Source organism: Meriones unguiculatus, chromosome 11 (genome assembly GCF_030254825.1).
Source record: "Meriones unguiculatus strain TT.TT164.6M chromosome 11, Bangor_MerUng_6.1, whole genome shotgun sequence".
Classification (NCBI taxonomy): domain Eukaryota; kingdom Metazoa; phylum Chordata; class Mammalia; order Rodentia; family Muridae; genus Meriones; species Meriones unguiculatus.
The window spans coordinates 35,497,093-35,515,218 of NC_083359.1; the positions used below are offsets into that span (position 1 = coordinate 35,497,093).

The following is an 18,126-nucleotide window of genomic DNA, read 5'->3' on the forward strand; positions in this document are numbered from 1 at the left end:
GGCAAATAGGAAGATCGGTGGGCAGTGGTCTTGCATGCCACATCCAGTACAAAATTCTCATACTTTCTTCTGCAGGTTGGGAAGGAACCACTGTATAAATTACAGGTTGGACTATATGCCCCAAGGAGCCTATTCTATCTTCTGAAGTGTCTGTTTCTTCAGGAAAAGTAGAAGGCAAAGCAGGTGATTTTTATGGTCTTAGATTTAGGACCTCCTCTTCCTCACTGCCTGGAATATCAGTGGAATTCGAGGCCATTGTGCAGGGATGTAGACACAGAAGTGCGTGTCCTTCTTAAGACCTCTTAGCTCTTTGGTATAAATACCTTAGAACAGTTACATGCCTTGAGATATGCCTAAGCAGACATATGGTCCCTGTTAGCTGATAATAAGGACCCTTGACTATCTCCTCCTACCCTGGAAGGAAGGACAGTAGCACTGTGGTCCAGCCCGACTTTCTAAGTTTGCTGAGCTTGTTCTCTGTGTCCCTAACTATCCTGGGGCTCCCATCTGCTTTCTGGCCTGCTTTCCAGGATTCTCATAAAGCTCCAGTGAGACTCTGGCCAATAAAGAAACTCTAGCCCTCTTTCAGGATCAAAGATCCTAAAACACCAATGTTTCAGGATTGGTGGCTGGATGCCAAAACACCATTGTTCATCCAGCCATCTGTTCTCCCCTCCTGCTCTGCCTGTTCCTGCCCCGGGACTCCATATCTTCCTTTCTAGTAAGTAGCCTTCACCACAGCAAGCCCATGCGCTTTAAAGATAAATAAACATGACTGCAATGCAACCTGATCACCTAAGACTCGAAAGCTTTGGACCGCTTAAACTCCATGAGTTGACTTTCCAGCTGAGCAAAACACTGATGTTGTGGCAATGCAACACTGTCAGTGCAGATCATTAATATGTAACACTAAACTCCCATGACAGTGGATTGTTTCTGACAGGACCATCTGTAGAGCACTGGATACACAGCCGGTACGTATTAGGGGCTTGTGCAGGACATACTGCCAGGAAGGTAGCTAGCTGTAGGTGAAAATTCCCCTGCTACCCTGTACACCTTCCATATTCTGTCCAGGCTCTGCTCACCCTACCGGAGGCATACCAGCCCAATCAGAAGCTTAAGAGGGAAAGACTCACCTTCTTGAAATAATCTGCGAGGCTGTCCGGGTTCCAGGCTAAGACCTCCGAGCGAAAGGGCACATTCTTCAAGGCCATGGCTGCTGTTCAGGGAGAAGCTCAGAAGCCACGGAGAGGTGCTGCAGCCATGAACAGAGAAAAAGCCCAGATCCAGAGCCCTGAGGTATCCTTGGCTCTTTAGATTGCCAGCTACCCTCAGGAACACCCTTGTTGAACAGTCGTCTTTTCTGCTGTAGCCAGATCCCAAAAAGCAGTGGCTTCCCCTGTGAACAAATATGGTCTCTTCTCAGAAAACGACTCAGCTAGTTTCCTTTACCACTTCCTCTGCTGACTTCTAAATAAGTAAACAAGGAAGAGCAGCTCTGGGGGCTCACAACGCTGAGAGAGAAAGAGACAGACAGACAGACTGGTAATTCCCCACTGGCACACATACCCTAGCCAAGTGGGGCAACCAACAAAGGTAACTTAAACTCTAGTGTCAGCTCAAATATTTTTTTTTTCATTAGAATTCTAGATACCCAAAGCTGGATACCACATTCCTGCTTGGCTGAGGCTTTGCAGATAAGAATCTCTTTTGACAGTTTCCTAAAATTATAATTCCATCCACTAGTGAACTATGGGGGAAGGAAGATGGTCTCTCAATGCTTTCCAACCTCCTTACCAGTTTGTTTTTATTGAAAGCAGAGACACGTCCAGCTGCTTCTTTGTGCTGCAATGAGCGGGACCCTGGTGAGTGAGGCAGCCAGGCACTGAGTGGTAAAGGATGCTACAATGCAGAGGACCAGCTCCATTTCTGATGTGGATGTTTCTACACTGTAGTCTTGGGCATGGAGGGACAGTCTAGGTAGCCAGTTTCCATATCTGCAAGGCAAGAAAACAAAGGAGTTAGACACATAAAACTTTCATGCATTTGCAAGACAAATGTAAGGATAGAAAGTTTAAAGACTTGCTGTTATTGGTGGCACAACACCTTCTGTACATTGCGCTTTCTTGCCTTATATTCTGTCTACCGTTGTTTCTTCCCTGTATTTCATTTGCTATTTGCTATCTAGCCAAAGAATATATTGCCTAGAGATAGGCTATGGGGATCTGTTGCTTCCTCCTCCAGTCTCAGACTCTGTACACTTCTCAGAGACAGAAACAACTCTTGGCAATGAGTGAGACTGAGGTTAAAACCATGAATTGGTGTAATAAGGCAACCCATGAACACAGGTTAGCCAGGGTTCCATATGTACATGCACATACATGATAGCAAACATGGGAATGCACACACGTGCATAGCTCTCTGTTCCAATGCGTCATTGGTACCTGAGGTGTTCTTTCCAAAGGTTTGCCAATGGTAGCTTTAGTAATGCATGCTTTCCATTTTATATACACTACAGGAAGTCCTGTTGCCTCTAGTAGCTGTGTCATTATCTGGTTATGAGCTTAAATGAGATACAGATGCAGTACCAGGACCAGCCCTTGGAAAGTGGTCCATGATGGTGATGTGCAAGAGACATCAGCCCAGGTAGGTTACATTAAGCACTTAGCAACTGCTGATGCTCAGTGGACCACTGCCTCAAAGTTCCCTAACTAGTGGGAGACATTAATTCAGCTTTCAAATCAGCATTATGGCAGCCATTTGAAAATGGACAGCAATCACTTTCAAGTAAAGAAGACATCATGGAATGAACTAGGCTTTGTGCAGAGCTTTGGGGAGTGGAGTGAAGAGGTGGGGATTCTGGACCCCAGTCAATCAGTCAATGAACCAATCAATCAGAGCCTCTCAAAATAGAGAACTTCTGTTGGTATAATGTTCTTGTGGAATGTATACAATTTACCCTTGTTCTTTCAAATGCTGATTTCTCTCCCCTACTATCTGGTTTCAATCCGGACATCACATTGTGATGCTTATTCTAAGCATCATCTGTCTCAAATTTGTATAAACCATGCCACCGTTTGTTCTCTGTATTGTCAATATAACAACCAGCCAATGCTGAGCAATGGAGAAAATTGGGTGGAACATCCTGGTCCTGGAGGAGAAAGAAGGAGGAGTTCAGAGGGAGAGATCAGAGAGGACAGGACTTGGAACCACCAGGAGAGATGAACCAGATCTAAGATATGACTAAAAAAGCAAATATAATGTGGAAAATCTGAATGGGAAGAAGCTATGCAGGCTTGGAGGTTTAGGATGGAATAAGTATTGCCCAGCATTGTGCTCTAAGTTAATTAAATAAGTCTTAGACTCTGTGTGGTGATTTGGGTATACTGCTGGTTTGGGAATAACTGCTGTTTAACTAAAAGATAAATCAATAATAAATATTAATAATCATCAACAAAATTCTGTGGAAAGGAACATTCCAGATCATCCTTTAAAGTAAAAGCAATAGTGGGGGTTCGTCATCTTTGTATTTTTTAATATTACTCACCTAATTCAGGGTAAAAAAAAAAAAGCATAAGATAGACTAAAGATATTGTTAAACACTACACTCTTTTGGAAAAAAATTATTCTGTAAAAAGTGGCCAAGATGAACAATCCATCAGGATTGGTTACAAGATAGTCACAGCAGCCAGAGACTAGGACAATGACAATAGAGGTAGTAGCGGTGCAAGGCCACAGAAAGCCCTGCTAGTGTGCCAGGGGATGTGCTGAGAACTTTACACCAACCCTCTCTATTGGCAGTTATCACTCCTACAATGAAGCCAGAGTGGGGAAGCCACTTGCTCACCCCTACTCCCCTTCCAATAGGCTTTGCATCCCAGTCTCATCCATAGTATGCCTGAGTCTAGAGCCACTGGACATTAGCCTCCTTAAGGTCCAGGATGCTTTGACAATGCCCAGAGTGGGAGTCAGGATTCGAACCAGGCCTGTCTGCAGAGCCTATACAGTGTTCCCTGAATTCATAGGAGACAGCTTATGGTCTGCAACCCACAAAAAGTTGGTGAGTTGCTGACCTGAAATGTCTTTCACACTGTGTCCCCGACCTGTTGAACCACAGACTCATACCTCAGATAAAGCAGGATGGAGAGAAAGAGAAAGAGAGAGAGAGAACAGATGATCAAAGAGGAAGCTTGCCTCGGGTCTTAGACTTTTCTCTTCCTATTCCTGGGTGATTTCACAATAATTTTATGTTTCATATCTTGTGTCTGGCTGAAGTGTTCTAGAAACTCCTAGTTGAGGGCAGCTCTGAAAAAGGCTCTCAGGAAACCAGGAGGATGTTTGTGACCATGTGCCGGCTCACTTGTTCCAGACCATGTGAAATGGGCAAGCCTTTGCATGTATTCCAAGACAGCAGTGGCGTCAGGATGACGAGAACTCAGTTCATGTCAAGCCATTGCCCTGTTGGCCATGAGCATAAGGCAGAGTAGCAGATAGGGACCAGTTTACGGACCAGCACTGGAAGCAAAGGAGACTCTTGTGATGGAGTAGCTGGTCTTACCCTGTGGCTCTCAGGAAGATGAGAGAGGTTCACTGGTTTGGGAGTGCGTTGTGGTTTCAGTTTTGCCTAAGTAAGGAATGTGACGCCGGCGCTATTCGCATGCGCTTTTGGTGGGCACAGTGTGTATGCGTGGATTCTCTGACTATTGCAGTGGCCTGCAGGCCACTATTATGCAGTTCTGTCTGAGATCCAGGGATTGTTTGCCTGGCTTGCACTGGTGGACCCACAAGGCAGAGGCTTCAACGTTGGGGTCGCTATCCCAAGAATCCCTATGATGCCCACACTAGGGGTATGGATGGCAGGGATCTCGTCTGGTTGCTTCTGTGGAAAGGCCCTGGGTCTGGGGCAAACTCTCCCTAGAAGGTTCACTCACTCTCTTGTAGGACCAGACATTGTTGGAATGTACAGGGGTTCCCCTTGCTCTCTACTCTCTGATTTGGTCCTGCTGCAGAAAATGCGCAGGTAGGCTAACAGTCAGCTCTGTGGCACTGTGGCTGCAGGACTCAGTGTCCACCTTTCCTGTGTGCTGCCTCTCTGTCCTTTCCCTCTGCCAGGAGGGGTTATGTTGACTGGTCCCGGGGTAGCTCAGGAAAGAGTTAGGTTGAGTGTTCTCAATCCCAGATCCCGGGCCCAGATCTCTCTGCCAGAAGCAGCCTGGTGGTAGAACCTATGTTTGCTGATTCCAAGAGAGTACCAGGTATGGTTGAGTATCCTCAGATCCAGAGCTTGGGTTTCTCTGCCAGGGGCCGCTGGGTGAGCTGAAGAGGGGGTGCTGTGTCCTGTGGCAGGCTGCCTCTCTGTCCTTCCCCTCTGACCTTCCCCTCCGCTAGGGCAAGCTCATGGCAGTACTCTCAGGGGAGTCCCAGAGGGGGTTGGGGCTTCTCAGTCCCAATCCTGAGCCGGGGTTTCTCTGCCATACCCTATGGCTCTCAACCTCAACCTGGTAGAGAAACCCAGTGCTTACGAAGGAGCAAGTTGAAATGTTAGCCAAGATAAGAATCTGTCAGAGCCATGTTCCTTACATAAAATGGTACAGTTTATATATGTGTGTGTGTGTGTGTGTGTGTGTGTGTGTGTGTGTGTCAGTATCAACACTGTGCAGCTGCGATACTGTGTTGTTTGGGGAATGATGACAAGGAAAAGAAACTCTATCCATGTTCAGTGTAGCTATAATTTTTAAAACTATTTCCCATCTGCTGTTGGTTGAACATGTGGATACAGAATCTGCAGACACAGAGGACCAACTACATGTCTCAAGATTAGGTAAGAACAAACATCACATGGACAGCACTGAGCCAGTGACAGTGGTGGGAGCTCAAAGGCTAGGAATTGAGAAACTGTGGAAAGAAAGTAATACTTACAGTATGTCTAAGGATTAGAACCTAGGGACAAACAGTGGAGGTTCATCGCTTCTCCCCTCTCACTCCACCAAGCCTAGATGTATAGCATCACCCACCCCTCTTTTCCTCCACCCACAGCAGAACCATGGGTCAAAGGTGGTTATTACCTTGGAAGGTTATAACCACCTTCTTACTGACTAGTGTTAGAGATGAGAATAAAATGATACATTATTAAAAGAGACCATGAAGCTGCTGCTCTTATGTGTGACTGTGGAGAAAGGATCCTGGGGAACTGTCACATCAGGACCAGAGAAGAGGGAAAAGTAAGGACACCATACAAGAGAACATGCTTATCTTCTTAATGCAGAAGCTAAGGGAAGTTCTTCCCACCATTCTTAGAAGCAAGCAATAGAGATGGCCCTAGGACGTGGGATCATTCTGGATAACATAAAGCAACAGGGGGTTTCAATGGAGGAGAGCCAGGAAGCTGAAGGCACCTGATACCCCACGCTATGGCACAGAACAAAGATCACCTTCCCCAAAAGTGCAGGAAACGGGACAGGATCCCAGGCCACTGTCATCTGGGGAAGCCCAGTACTTTCCAGCACTCCTTGGAGCTGAAGAATAGGTGTTGAAAACAGATTTACACAGCCCCATCCCAGCCTTTCTCTAGTAAACATCCACTCCAACTCCACAGTCACTGAGAGCTCCCTCCTATCCACCCTGGACACTGTTCTCACCTCCCCCATCCATGGATAACACAGGAGGAAAACATGAGTGAGCTGCTCTAGGCAAGGCAAGGACCAGTAATATTTTCCACTTCCTTGTGGCTGACAATTTTATTTTATTTTTTTTTAAATCTCCTCATTTTGATTCTCTTGGTTTGCTGTTCAGCTGAGGGAGTTCCAAATTTCAAAGGTGAATGGGAGGAAGTGCTTATTTGGACTTCCTGTCAAACCTCCTCTTTTTCTCTGTCCTATTTTTTACTTTAGTAGCCTGAACTCAGATAAATATGTTGCAGAGAGAAATTCCCCAAGTGCCAGGAAGGGTAGGTGGGTGTGGGTAGGGGCAAGAAAGGAGAAGACACGCTTGTCTACATAGTAGGTGAGAAATCTTTGCTTTCTTCCATGGACAAGCTGGAATGTAGCAGCCCTGGAGGAGGAGAATAGAGTATAAGAATAGAAAGCAAAAGGGATTTTGGGCAGCAAAGCCAAACTTAGTCCAGCTTCCTCTCATTACCAAAGGAAGATCTGAAGTTAAAAAGAATAGCAAGATTGGGGGATTGGTGTGGGCTTTAGGTGAAGTCAAAGCACTGAGAAAGTCTATTACCACTTCCTCAAGGCCTCCACAGTTCGGAGAGAAGAAATGGTAGGTGTGCCTTTATTTGCTATGCCATGTAACTCTCACAACCACTGAATGAGAGGAGAGGGGATCCTGGTGTGTGGACCTACTTTACAGATGAGAAGAGAAGGGCACAGGAAGAGAGCCTGCTTATGGAAAGCCTCACAGAGAGCCAGAGGTAGAGTGTGGGTCTGATGCCACGGGAGACACATTGTCCAGGGGTAGAAATCTTAGAGTTGAGTAACCACACTCACCCAGAACAGGTCTTGCCAGCCACATCTGCCAGGCTTCAAATGCCTTTGCCCTTGAGTTCTCCTAAAATGATGGCCCTATGTTTGCACATGTTCTTCTCTAGAGAGGAAGGAGGAGCAGACTAAGAGAGTCTGATGCTGTGTTTGTAAAACACATTCAGTCCTTCAAATGTGCACTGAAAGTAGAGAGACACAGCACTACAATCAGAGAGATACAGTGCTGCAAGTGGACAGACACAGCATTGCAAGCAGATACACAGCACTGCAATCAGAGAGATACAGCACTGCTGTACCAGGCTGAACTGGAGGAGGGGAAACTGAGTAAAGGAAAAGACCATCAACTTCCAACTTCCCCATTTAGGCCTGCAATGAGGCCTGAGTCACTACCTGGCTCTTTACATTCTAAGCCTGATTTGGAACATTGTGCTTGCAGATATGTGAGAGCCCTAGATCCTTGTAGTAAGCTATCTTACTGGTCAGGTTACCGTTGGGTTCTGTTGCCCATATCCTCAGGACCTTAACTACTAGGACATTACTGCACATTACTGCTCAATTTGCCCAATTTATAAAAGGCAATAAAGGGGATAACCTTGACTAACTACACAGTAGCCCACAGGCTGGCTGGTGGGGGAGCCCCCCCAGTGGAGTACATGACTTTGAGCTCCCTTCAAAATCACCTAGTCTTTATAGTTTTATTTTGTAGAGCTAGGACTGAACCTAGGATGTTGTACATGCTACAGTCCCTGGTCTTCTTGTCTTTAAAGGTGGGGAGGTGTGGCAAACAACACTTAACCTCCTTCATGGCACTTTTGTTGATAAATGAAGCTGTTACAGTTCCGTGTCTGAGCTATTCCTGATATAACGTAGAGACATTCCCAGTCAGTTTGTTTCCTTTCCCCAGACGATGCTAGCTCTTCCTCTCTGTGCTAGCATCCCAGGATCCCCTCAGCAGCTGATTCATTCTGTCTGCTTCTCTTTAGAGACAGATACAAAAGGAACACAAATAATCCTGTAGTGAGGATTTGTTCTGGAAAGCTCCTGAGGAGTACCATCGGAGGGTGATCAGACAGGTTACCAGGGAACAGGGATGCTGGTGAAAGCAGAAACATCCCTGTTTATAGGATGCTGAGCAGCGGGAGCACCTTGGGGCCATTCCTAGAGAATACAAATGCAAGGGTATCCCTAATCTGCTCCCACCTCCCTGCGTTGATGAGTCAATCTTTTCCCTGCTCATCTGTCTCCGCTGCAGAATTCCCTACTCCTCACTTGTCCCAGAAAACGGTAACTATTTTTGCACCTAGTGAGAAAGCAGGGTTTGGTCAGCAGAATGTGAGTCAGGCAAGAGAGTGGGTGAGAATGTGACAGCCACATACTCAGTTTCCTGAGCGCCCAGCTGCTGGGGAGTGAAGCCCCCTCAGAGCACTGCCTCGTCCTCTGGGCCCCTGTTGGTCTTTAGTCAGGGAGATGACATAGGTTCCTGGCTCTAAATAGAACTTGGAAGAGGCTAATACAAGCATGAGGTTCTCGTAAGCAAATTTCTGTCTCTCCAATCACTTGCCACCATTGTTTTTTGGTACCTACTATCTTGTTTTTGGGCCTCTTAAAAAAAAAAAAAGGTTAGTTTTCTAATTAGCACACAAAGTGGTCTATTTCATTATGGCATATACATATATATATATATATACACACACACATATATATATACATATATACACATATACATATATACACACATATATATACATACACACACACACATATATATATGGTTTTAATTAATCCTCTCCCTATCTATCTCTTGCCCCCCAACTTGTTCCCTTCCACACCAGTAATCCCTCTTTTTCTTTCATGTCACATGTATTCTTTCATTTTAAAAACTGTATTTTTATATGAAGGAGTGCTTTGCTTACATATATGCATATACATGACATCCATGCATAGTGCCCACAGAAGCCAGAAGAGGGTATCAGATCCCCCAGAACTGTAGTTATAGACAATAATGAGCTACTAAGCTCGAAGCCTAACCCATGTCCACTGAAGAACAACAAGCATTCTTAACCTTTGGGCCATCTCTCCAGCCCATGTCAGATGTCCTCTGTCACACCCCCACTTCTTGAATACCTCTTTTCTCCTCACACAGTCCCCTTCCCATGCCTTGATCAGTTGCCAGGCTGTTTTGCAGGTGTACCTGTTCTGTGATTCAGGAAGTCTCGCCTAGGCAACTTTAGCCCAGCATTTCCCAAATGGAAACAACCTCTGACAGAAAGGGCTTTTGTTGTTGTTGTTTTCTCCTGTTTTGATGACTTCCAGGGTGAATCTGGGACAACAGGATGGACACAGCTCCATTCTGTAGATCTTAAAGGTCTCAGCCCTGGCTTTTCTTCCCTCAAAAGTGTTGAAGCATAAGCTAGCATGTCTTTTCAAAGATAGAGCTTAATAAGGGTGAAGCCCTTACTGGAATAACACCACTGAATCCCTCTATGACTTCACGACAGCTGAGTGGTCCATTCAACTTTTTCTCTGGTGTCTTAGTTTCGCACAGGATGGGGAAACCTAAATAACAGTATTGGTGTCCCTGTGTATCTGTGAGGACTGTGAAATGAAGTGGGAAGCACGGAACACAGCTTGGCTTGCTGTACATGGCGGTTCTCACTGGAAGGTGGGAGCGGACCCGAGGGAGCTGTGTCCAACCATTAAAGACAGAGAGGTACGATGCTGCTGTGGGCCTTGAAGATAGAAAAAAGGCCAGAAGCCAGACATGAGTTACTTCTAGACATTGCTGAAGGCCAGGAAAAGAACTCTCTTTGAGAACCTGGAGAAAGAAAGACAGTCCCTGATCAGACAGTCTCTGATGCAGCAGGTTGTTGTCTGAGAACTGCATGGTGATGTGTTTGTATTGTTGTAAGTCTCTAAGACAGTGGTTTTGCAACCTGCAGGTCAAGACCCCTTTGGGTTAGCATATCAGATATCCCATTTATTCGATCTCTACATTACAATTCACATCAGTAACAAAATTACAGTTATAAAGTAGCAACGATTGAACTTTATGGTTGGGGATCACCACAACCTGAGGAACTGTACTAAAGGGTCGCAGCATTAGAAAGGTGGAGAACCACTGCTCCAAGACCATGTAATTTGTTACAGTAGCAACAGGAAACGAATTCATTAACTAACTTTAACCAAAAGAGAAAGAAATTTACCCAGTCACTGAGCCACCTCCAAAGACTTACCTCCTTCTCAATCCCCCTAGCTTCTGGATATGCTGGCTTTCTTATCCAACAGCCACCTTCTGCAAGCCATATGTCCACTATCTAGAAGATCCATACTTTGACCCGTTTGTTGATACAAGTAAGAGTGATGACCTGCTTCCTGCTGGCACTGAGGATTCTGTCCACGCAATAATTCAGTAGAGAAACAACAGGAAACCACTGTCCGTGGGATTAATTCCCTGCAGTGGTACCTTCATTGAGTACCTAGACCTGAATGTCTAGCTGAATCTACAGGGTGAGCAGTGTGACAGAGACCGGGATGGCTCATGATGGTCAGCTAAAGATTTAAGAGCTTGTGACACTCTGAAGCCTAAAGAAGGATTTCCTTAAAGTAAGGAGAATTTCACTTCTGTCCCTTGTCACGATTTCAAAATCTCACAGCTTGTCTAACATAACATTTGAGGTCAGTCTACTTTTAACTTGGACTAGTGTAATGCCTTCATGTAGTGAGCTGAAAAGATCTGATAGATAGATAGATAGATAGATAGATAGATAGATAGATAGATAGATGCCCTGTTAGCTGAACAAAACACATCTTTTGCCTGCAGGAGCTTCATGCCATTCTGACTGAGAACTGTTGAAAAATTAACTTTTTTTAAAAAAAGTTGGAATGATTTTAAGTCATGAACTGCTCGGGCAGTGAAGGACTCAGGATGACAAAACTCTGGCTCATGTTAAGGGGGCTAAGCCTTGGAATGAAGCTCACATCTGCATGTTTGCTAGGTGAATGGAACCAACTGTGGTTGGTTAAGTCCCTGACTATGGGCGGTCATACAGATGAACTTGACAGTTACATAAGCACACTGGACATGGGTTAGAAAAAGGGCAACTTAGGGGGGTTTCTGTTTTCCTACTTCTCTATTCAAGGAATAGATACAAGCACACTCAAGGTAACTGTAGGAGTGTCCTTTAGAACTTTAACCTTTTCCACATGAGATTATAAGACTTAAGACACAGGGCATCATGCTGGGCTCTTTGACAGTCACTGCTAACAGTTCTGTCATCTGCTTCTACTAATGTCACTAGATTGTTTATACACAAACAATGTCCATCAACACAGTATCATACTTAGAGTTGAACCCTGGATAATGGATCCAAAGGCTTTCATTAAAGAGAGATGGGGACCTAAAAGGTCTTGGCTCTAGTGACATATCTAGGCATCTTTTAGTTATGGATTTTCTGTTTGGACCACAGTGCTTGCCCCATCCAAGACAATTCTCTTGAAACCACATTCTCTTCCATTTGCCTCAGTCTTCACTTGACTAAGGAGGCTGTTCACACTTCTCACTCAGCTAGACTCCTTGCTGGGCTCCCCAAAGAGCCATCACCATTGTGCCTCTATATCTTTGTTCAAACCCCATGTTTAATTCAGTTCACTTACCTGTTCATTAAACAAATATCTATAAACAACACTGTTGGTCTAAAAGGGCCTAACAGGTGATAATAGTAATGGTAAAGATAATTAATTAGCATTTATATTTACTTTGTGTCAGGCTCTCTGTCTCTCCTTCTATACACACACATATATTCTTTTATAATATATGTATAATTATAGATTATACTTGTATACAATATCTATAATAGTGATAATATCACACATATATGTGCATATATGTGTTGTTCAGTCTTCTTTATACATGGGCTGGTATCAGCAGATTCAACAAACTGTGGATTGAAAACATTCAAAAGAGACTTAACTCCCTGTTAAATCTATGTAAACTTTTTTCTCACCGTCACTCTCTAAAACATGTAGTTAATGATTGTTTATATTGCATTAGGCATCCAAGTCATACAGAGATGATTTGAAGCACATGGAAGGATGTGCATAGATTGTATCTTAAAAAAGATTGTGATATTTTTTGTGGATGGTGAAACTAGTCCTCCCAAAGATGTTTCCCACCGCCCCCTGAAGTGCTTCCCAAATAGCAAGATGAGGAGACTGAGATACAGAGCAGTTCCATGCCTATATGACAGACAAGAACAGAGGAACAAACAGGAGCTCTGTGTCTCCACGGTGCACTAGCCCCAAGCCTGGCTGCCTAATCCAAGGAAACAAGAGTGAAACAGAACTCCAGGCTTGCTTCCTTGGCAGCACATATTTCACGTGCTCTACGGTCACATAAGCCAGATGACGCAGCACATATGCAGGGCGTGTCCACTGTGGCAGAGTTCTGCCTATTGTCATGGTCCAGAGTGCCGTGGCTGACCTCGGAAGCCCCAGGGTGTGACTACTGCTCTGATACTCACGAGATGGGAGGCTTTAGGCAAATTTCCCAACCTCTCTGGGTCTCAGAACACTGATCTACAAAACGTGGTTACTATGAGCATCCTCACGGAGTTTGGAGAAAGATGAATTAATTCTGGGTTGTTTCTGGGGGTGCCTACCACAGAGCAGACATTTGATCTATTAGAGCCCTTGTCTCAAGTCCACGAACTGACGTGAGGTAGAAATATAGCACAGCAAGGCAAGAGAGAGCAGGGGGGACTAGCTTAGGAGGGACTTAGGCTTTAAAGGGTGGTGTCTAAAGGAACCAGGAAGCCCAACATGGGATCACTGTGGGAAAAGTATCCAGATTCAAGGATAAGGCTTGCTTGAATGGCCCAGGACTCACAGTGAAGGCAGTGTGACTGAGAAGTACATGTGGCTGAGGAAAAGAGAGCAGCTTGGGAACCTACTGAAGAACCGCGTGTGGACTTGATCGTCCAGCCCGAGCACGGCGAGCACTTGGTTTTGAGCAGGAAGCAACAGCCTCTGCTCACATGTGAAAGTCATCCTGGCCAGCTGTGTGTGAAGGGAAGACCGCAGAGCTGAGGTGAAGCGAGGAGGCCTGTTAGGGGATGCTCAGCTAGCGTGCCAGCTCGTGGGTATAAAGGATGGAGGCCCACAAGACCACCGCACAGGAAGCTCTTCCTTTGGAAGTCTCTGACTGGGGAACTCTTGGGTGAGTGTCCTCCTGGCTCACTCTCTCACTTCCCTGGGTCTGACTCAGAGATTTTTGTCTTAGTTTCGTTACCAAATGCTGTGACAAAATATCCAGACAACTTATGAGAGAAAGGGCTTATTTTAGTGCAGGAAACCAGAACTATGTACAGTTCGTCACTGAAGGAAAATCAAGGGATAGGAACTAGCAGCCACTAACCACATCCAGTCAAGAGAGAGCGTGAATGCACACATGTTTAGACCTTACCCAGCTTTCTCCAGCACCCCAAGTGCAAAGAATAGTGCCACCCATGGTAGGTGGGTTTTTCTACCTCAGCTAATTCATCAAGATAATTTCCCACGAATAAGCCCACAGGCTAACTTGATTTAGACAATTCCTCATTGGGACTTTCTTCCCAGTTGTATCAACTTGATAATTAAAATGAACTGTAGCAATCACCCTTTCAGAATAGGCTCCTGATCCCCTTTTTCAGATTTATTTTTTCCTTCTTCTCTCAAACTAATTTATAATATATTTTACTAGATTGATTATTGTCCAGATAAGGACCGATATGATGTGATATGGTATCAGATAAGATAATGTAGTTTTTGTCAACTCTGTTCCTTGCCGAATCCCCAATTTCTGCAACACTGCAACATATGTGTTCAAGACGTTTTGTAGAGTTAATGAGCCCACGAATGAATAGCATAGGGGAGGAGAGAGAGAGTGGGTGCTAAGACATTGGAGCTCAGAGAGGAAAGTCCCTGGCCTAAAGCCACAAAGAGTGGGCAGCAGAGCCATGCTGGGAGCCAGACCTCTCAGCCCTCGCCCTGTACTCTGCTATGCTTCTCAGTACCTCATGGAAGTTTCTTCTTTATTCCCAGTGAGCCCTCTGTGCTCCGTTGTCACTTTTATTCCTTGTGCTAGCTGGCTTAACTGCCCTTCCCATTCTCTCCAGAATGTGCTATCTTGCTTGGCTGAGCTTTCTCTTTTTCTGCAAACCTGCCCAACTGTGAGGTCCAAAGAATTACTGCATCATGAGGAAGAAAAGATGCCAAGAAGCCTAACCTGGTTTTTCTGCTCCAGCAGTCTGTGCAGTAAGATGCAAAGGCATGGACTCCAGGCAGGAAGGTGATGGGGTATATAGAATGTGGAAGTTTAGCCAAATGATCATTCTCTCTCAGCTGTGCAGTCTCTCTCAGCTGGGTCCTTTGTTCTGGTACCCACGCAGGGACTGATCACAGAAACCTCACCAAATCTGCCTTCATGCACAGAGAGATCCAGTAACGGGGTGCTATAGCCAATTTTCCATTGCTGGGTGGTTCACAAAGATGATAGCACTGGTATCAGATGGTGGCCATCTCGCTGCATCGAAACATGCCAAGGGCCTCACATTTAGAGGAATTCCTGGAATAGCACATGAATTCATTAATCCACAGATGCATCAGGAGGCCATTCAAGATCTAAACTCCCTGCAAAGGTCTCACTTCTCCAACACCACCAGCATGAGGTTTGAGGATTACGTTTCTCACACAGGAAATTTGGGGTCACATCTAAACATAGCTTCAGGCTTTCTTCCCATCTGTGTGGCAATAGAGGGGTTCTTAAACTCCACTCCTCCTCCCCTTCCTGAGGAATGGATCAGGCTGCTTCAGCTCTCCCTGCTTGCTGTCCATCATGCACTCTTACCCCATCCACAGCAAGACTTTCCTCTTTATCCTGAATGGTAGAAGAGTAAAGTACCCTTTAGAATGTTGGTTGCATCCCAGGCATTTTGCAAACCCACACCACAATCAGAACACTAACTCAGTGTTCTCAGAGGTAGCTCCTTGGTGAGAGGTAAAGTTGGGCTCCATCCTAGTGTCTGAATCTAACTCTGAGTTTTCTTTACCCTATTCACACTCCTCATTCGTTCTTTTTATTTCTTTATTTTTTCGGCCTGTTTACAGGTGAACCCTTTTGTATTACAAGGTACTTTTCTAAGCACTAGATTACAGCAACAAACAGGCAGACAAGGTCCCATCCTCAGAGAATTAACTCTCCCCCCTGCCAAGCAATGAGAGAAAATGTGATGAACACAAAATAAATGTACCATCCAGCTATGCAGAAGACTGACTGCCATGCCAAAGCAAGCACAACGGGATTTCTTGGATAATTGGGTGACTAGGACATGTCCCTTCATGCTGATGAGTACCATATATAGCTGGGTGAAAATTATCCACTGGAAGATTGCATCTGGGTCAGAAAGTACCATGCAATAAGAGAGGGCATCAGGAAATGGAGGAGGGCATGGCTTTACCTGGAGAACCCTGCCCCCAAGGGTTTTAAATCTCTGGAATTACTTAGTCTTCCATTGTTGCCTCCTTTCTCCAGTATGTCTGACTGAGCACCTTAAAGTTTTTCTCTTCCTGACACAAAAGGCCGAGGCCTTCTGTGATCACAGCAGACACACCAGCCACGGCTCCCCACCACATCACCTGTAAACTCTCCCAAGAAGTATTTGCCTCACTCTTGGCTGTTCAGTGCTGTGGGGTGCCCACCCACCACGTCTGTCCATAGCTTACACCTACAACATCCCTGTCTGTGCATCCCCCTGCAGACTGAAAAGTTGGTTCACTCTGTCACTTCGTTCTGAGTAGGACCGCACTCACTGGGCTACAGACTCTGGGAAAGTCTACTTCCTCTTTTGACTTCTCAGCATGTAGGAATCTTTCCAGATATGATGGTTCTTCAACTTCCTCTCTCCTTTCTTCTAAAAAGCCTGGCTTGGGGGGAATCTATGGGCTCAGCAAGGGTCAGAGGATCAAAAGCATACACCCACTCACAGGCGGAGAAACTAGACTCTCTCTGACATAACAGAGCACACCAGAGTGTGGCACATGGATTTTTGCATCTCCGGGAAAACTCTGGGATGCATGCTTGGAATGCAGTGAGTCCTTGTCACTCTTTTGGAGCACTGATCAGAGTCTGGAGGCAGAGAGGTATGGGAGGCACCAGAGGAGATTAGTAGGGGAAGCTGGCCTCAATGTTCACCAGACATAGTCTTCCTAGTAGTCCGTGATTTATTTTGTTTGACCAGCATTATGATTTTCTCCACAGAAGTAAAACATAACCATTATGAAAACATAATCAAAATACAGGTGAGGAAATGGGTACAATAATAAAATGCTGGCATTTCCTTCTAGTAAAAAAGAAAAACTTCCATTTTTAAAAGGTGTGTGTGTGTGTGCCTGGCATCGGGGTAGGCCATAAAGGGTATTGGATCCATTGGATTTGGAGTGACAGGTGGCTGTGAGCCCCTGACATGGGTGATGAGAACCAAGCTTATGTTCCATGGAAGAACAGCAAGGACTTTTAACTGCTGATCCTTCTCTCCAGCCTCAAACGTTCTGACTTTTCAAATGAGATCACACTTTTCATACAGTTCTTCATGACCTCTATAAAAAGAACAACTTCAGACAGCATTAATTTGGACAAACAATAGTTCATGAGTCTGCAGAACTCAGGTCTGGGTGAGAAGTCAGAGAGCCTCGCAGTGTGAGCAGTGGCTTTTATAAACCAGACAGGAAAGTTACACAGAAAAATTACCTGATAGGCTCTATCTGGATGTGGCGTTACACGGTGGCTACCTAGGATCGGCTAAAGCTCAGCTGCATACGACTGGTGGAAACCTGGCCATCTATTACCAAAAACTGAAAATGAAAAGTACTCTTAGGCTGCCATTTGTCTACATACCAAGCTAGAGTGTAGTTTGTTTCAGGGGGACTCAGAGAACAGGGGCAGCCTCTAGGTAAAGGCCTCTGTTTATTTAATTTAGCACTCCTGTGGGGCATTTTTTTAATGTTGTTTCATATACCCGACATATTGTAAACAGCTTTCCTTATGATTGAACGCCATCCCAAAGCAGCTATTTAATGGCTGCCGCGCATCCTGCAGAAATGCAGGTACCAGAAATTATTCCAGCGCTTCCCTCTGCTTGAGTATTTAAGTTGGTTCCAAGTTTCATTATTGTAACTCAGAAACAAGTCTTCTTTTCTCTCAAAAGCAGCACACAGCTGTGATTATGTCTTTCTTCAGGGTTCATTGATAGATGCCGATGATGTGCTAGATTGAGGATATGAGCTTTCCATGTTTTATCTCACCCCGCCGTTCCCCACAAAGAATGCTTCCATTTGGCTGCTGCCCATTGGTCACAGAAGTGTACCTTGTCACCTTGTGACATTTTCTCTTGTCTCACGCCCTGAGGTGCTCATTTAACCTGTCTCCATGGGGATGAAGGAGGATGGCTATTGCTACAATTCCTTCCTCAGGAGGAAATACAAAGCTACCTCTTCCTCTCAAGGCCCCAAACCGAGGTGCAACTCCACCGAAGTTCATCCTGAGGCACTAATTCGTTTATCAGGCTTACCCGAGGAACTGGCTGAGAGGTTAGGGGGCAGGAGCATG

General features: G+C 45.2%; 1 protein-coding gene across 4 annotated transcripts in view; it reads right to left on the reverse strand.

Annotated features, from left to right (window-relative positions):
• Lcp2 (lymphocyte cytosolic protein 2) overlaps nucleotides 1-1,820 on the reverse strand; it is a 49,658-nt gene extending 47,838 nt beyond the window's left edge. For 2 of the 4 annotated variants that reach the window (XM_021631430.2, XM_060363869.1), the window contains exons 1-2: nucleotides 1,798-1,817; nucleotides 1,137-1,399 (exon numbers count right to left, since the gene is read on the reverse strand). In XM_021631430.2, coding sequence (XP_021487105.1) covers nucleotides 1,137-1,214 — 78 coding nt within the window. In that variant the 5' untranslated portion in view covers nucleotides 1,215-1,399; nucleotides 1,798-1,817. Of the gene's footprint in view, nucleotides 1-1,136; nucleotides 1,400-1,797 lie in introns of all 4 variants that reach the window. The other 2 variants (XM_060363870.1, XM_021631420.2) reach the window with 2 other exon arrangements.
• Between the last annotated feature and the right edge of the window lie 16,306 nt (nucleotides 1,821-18,126).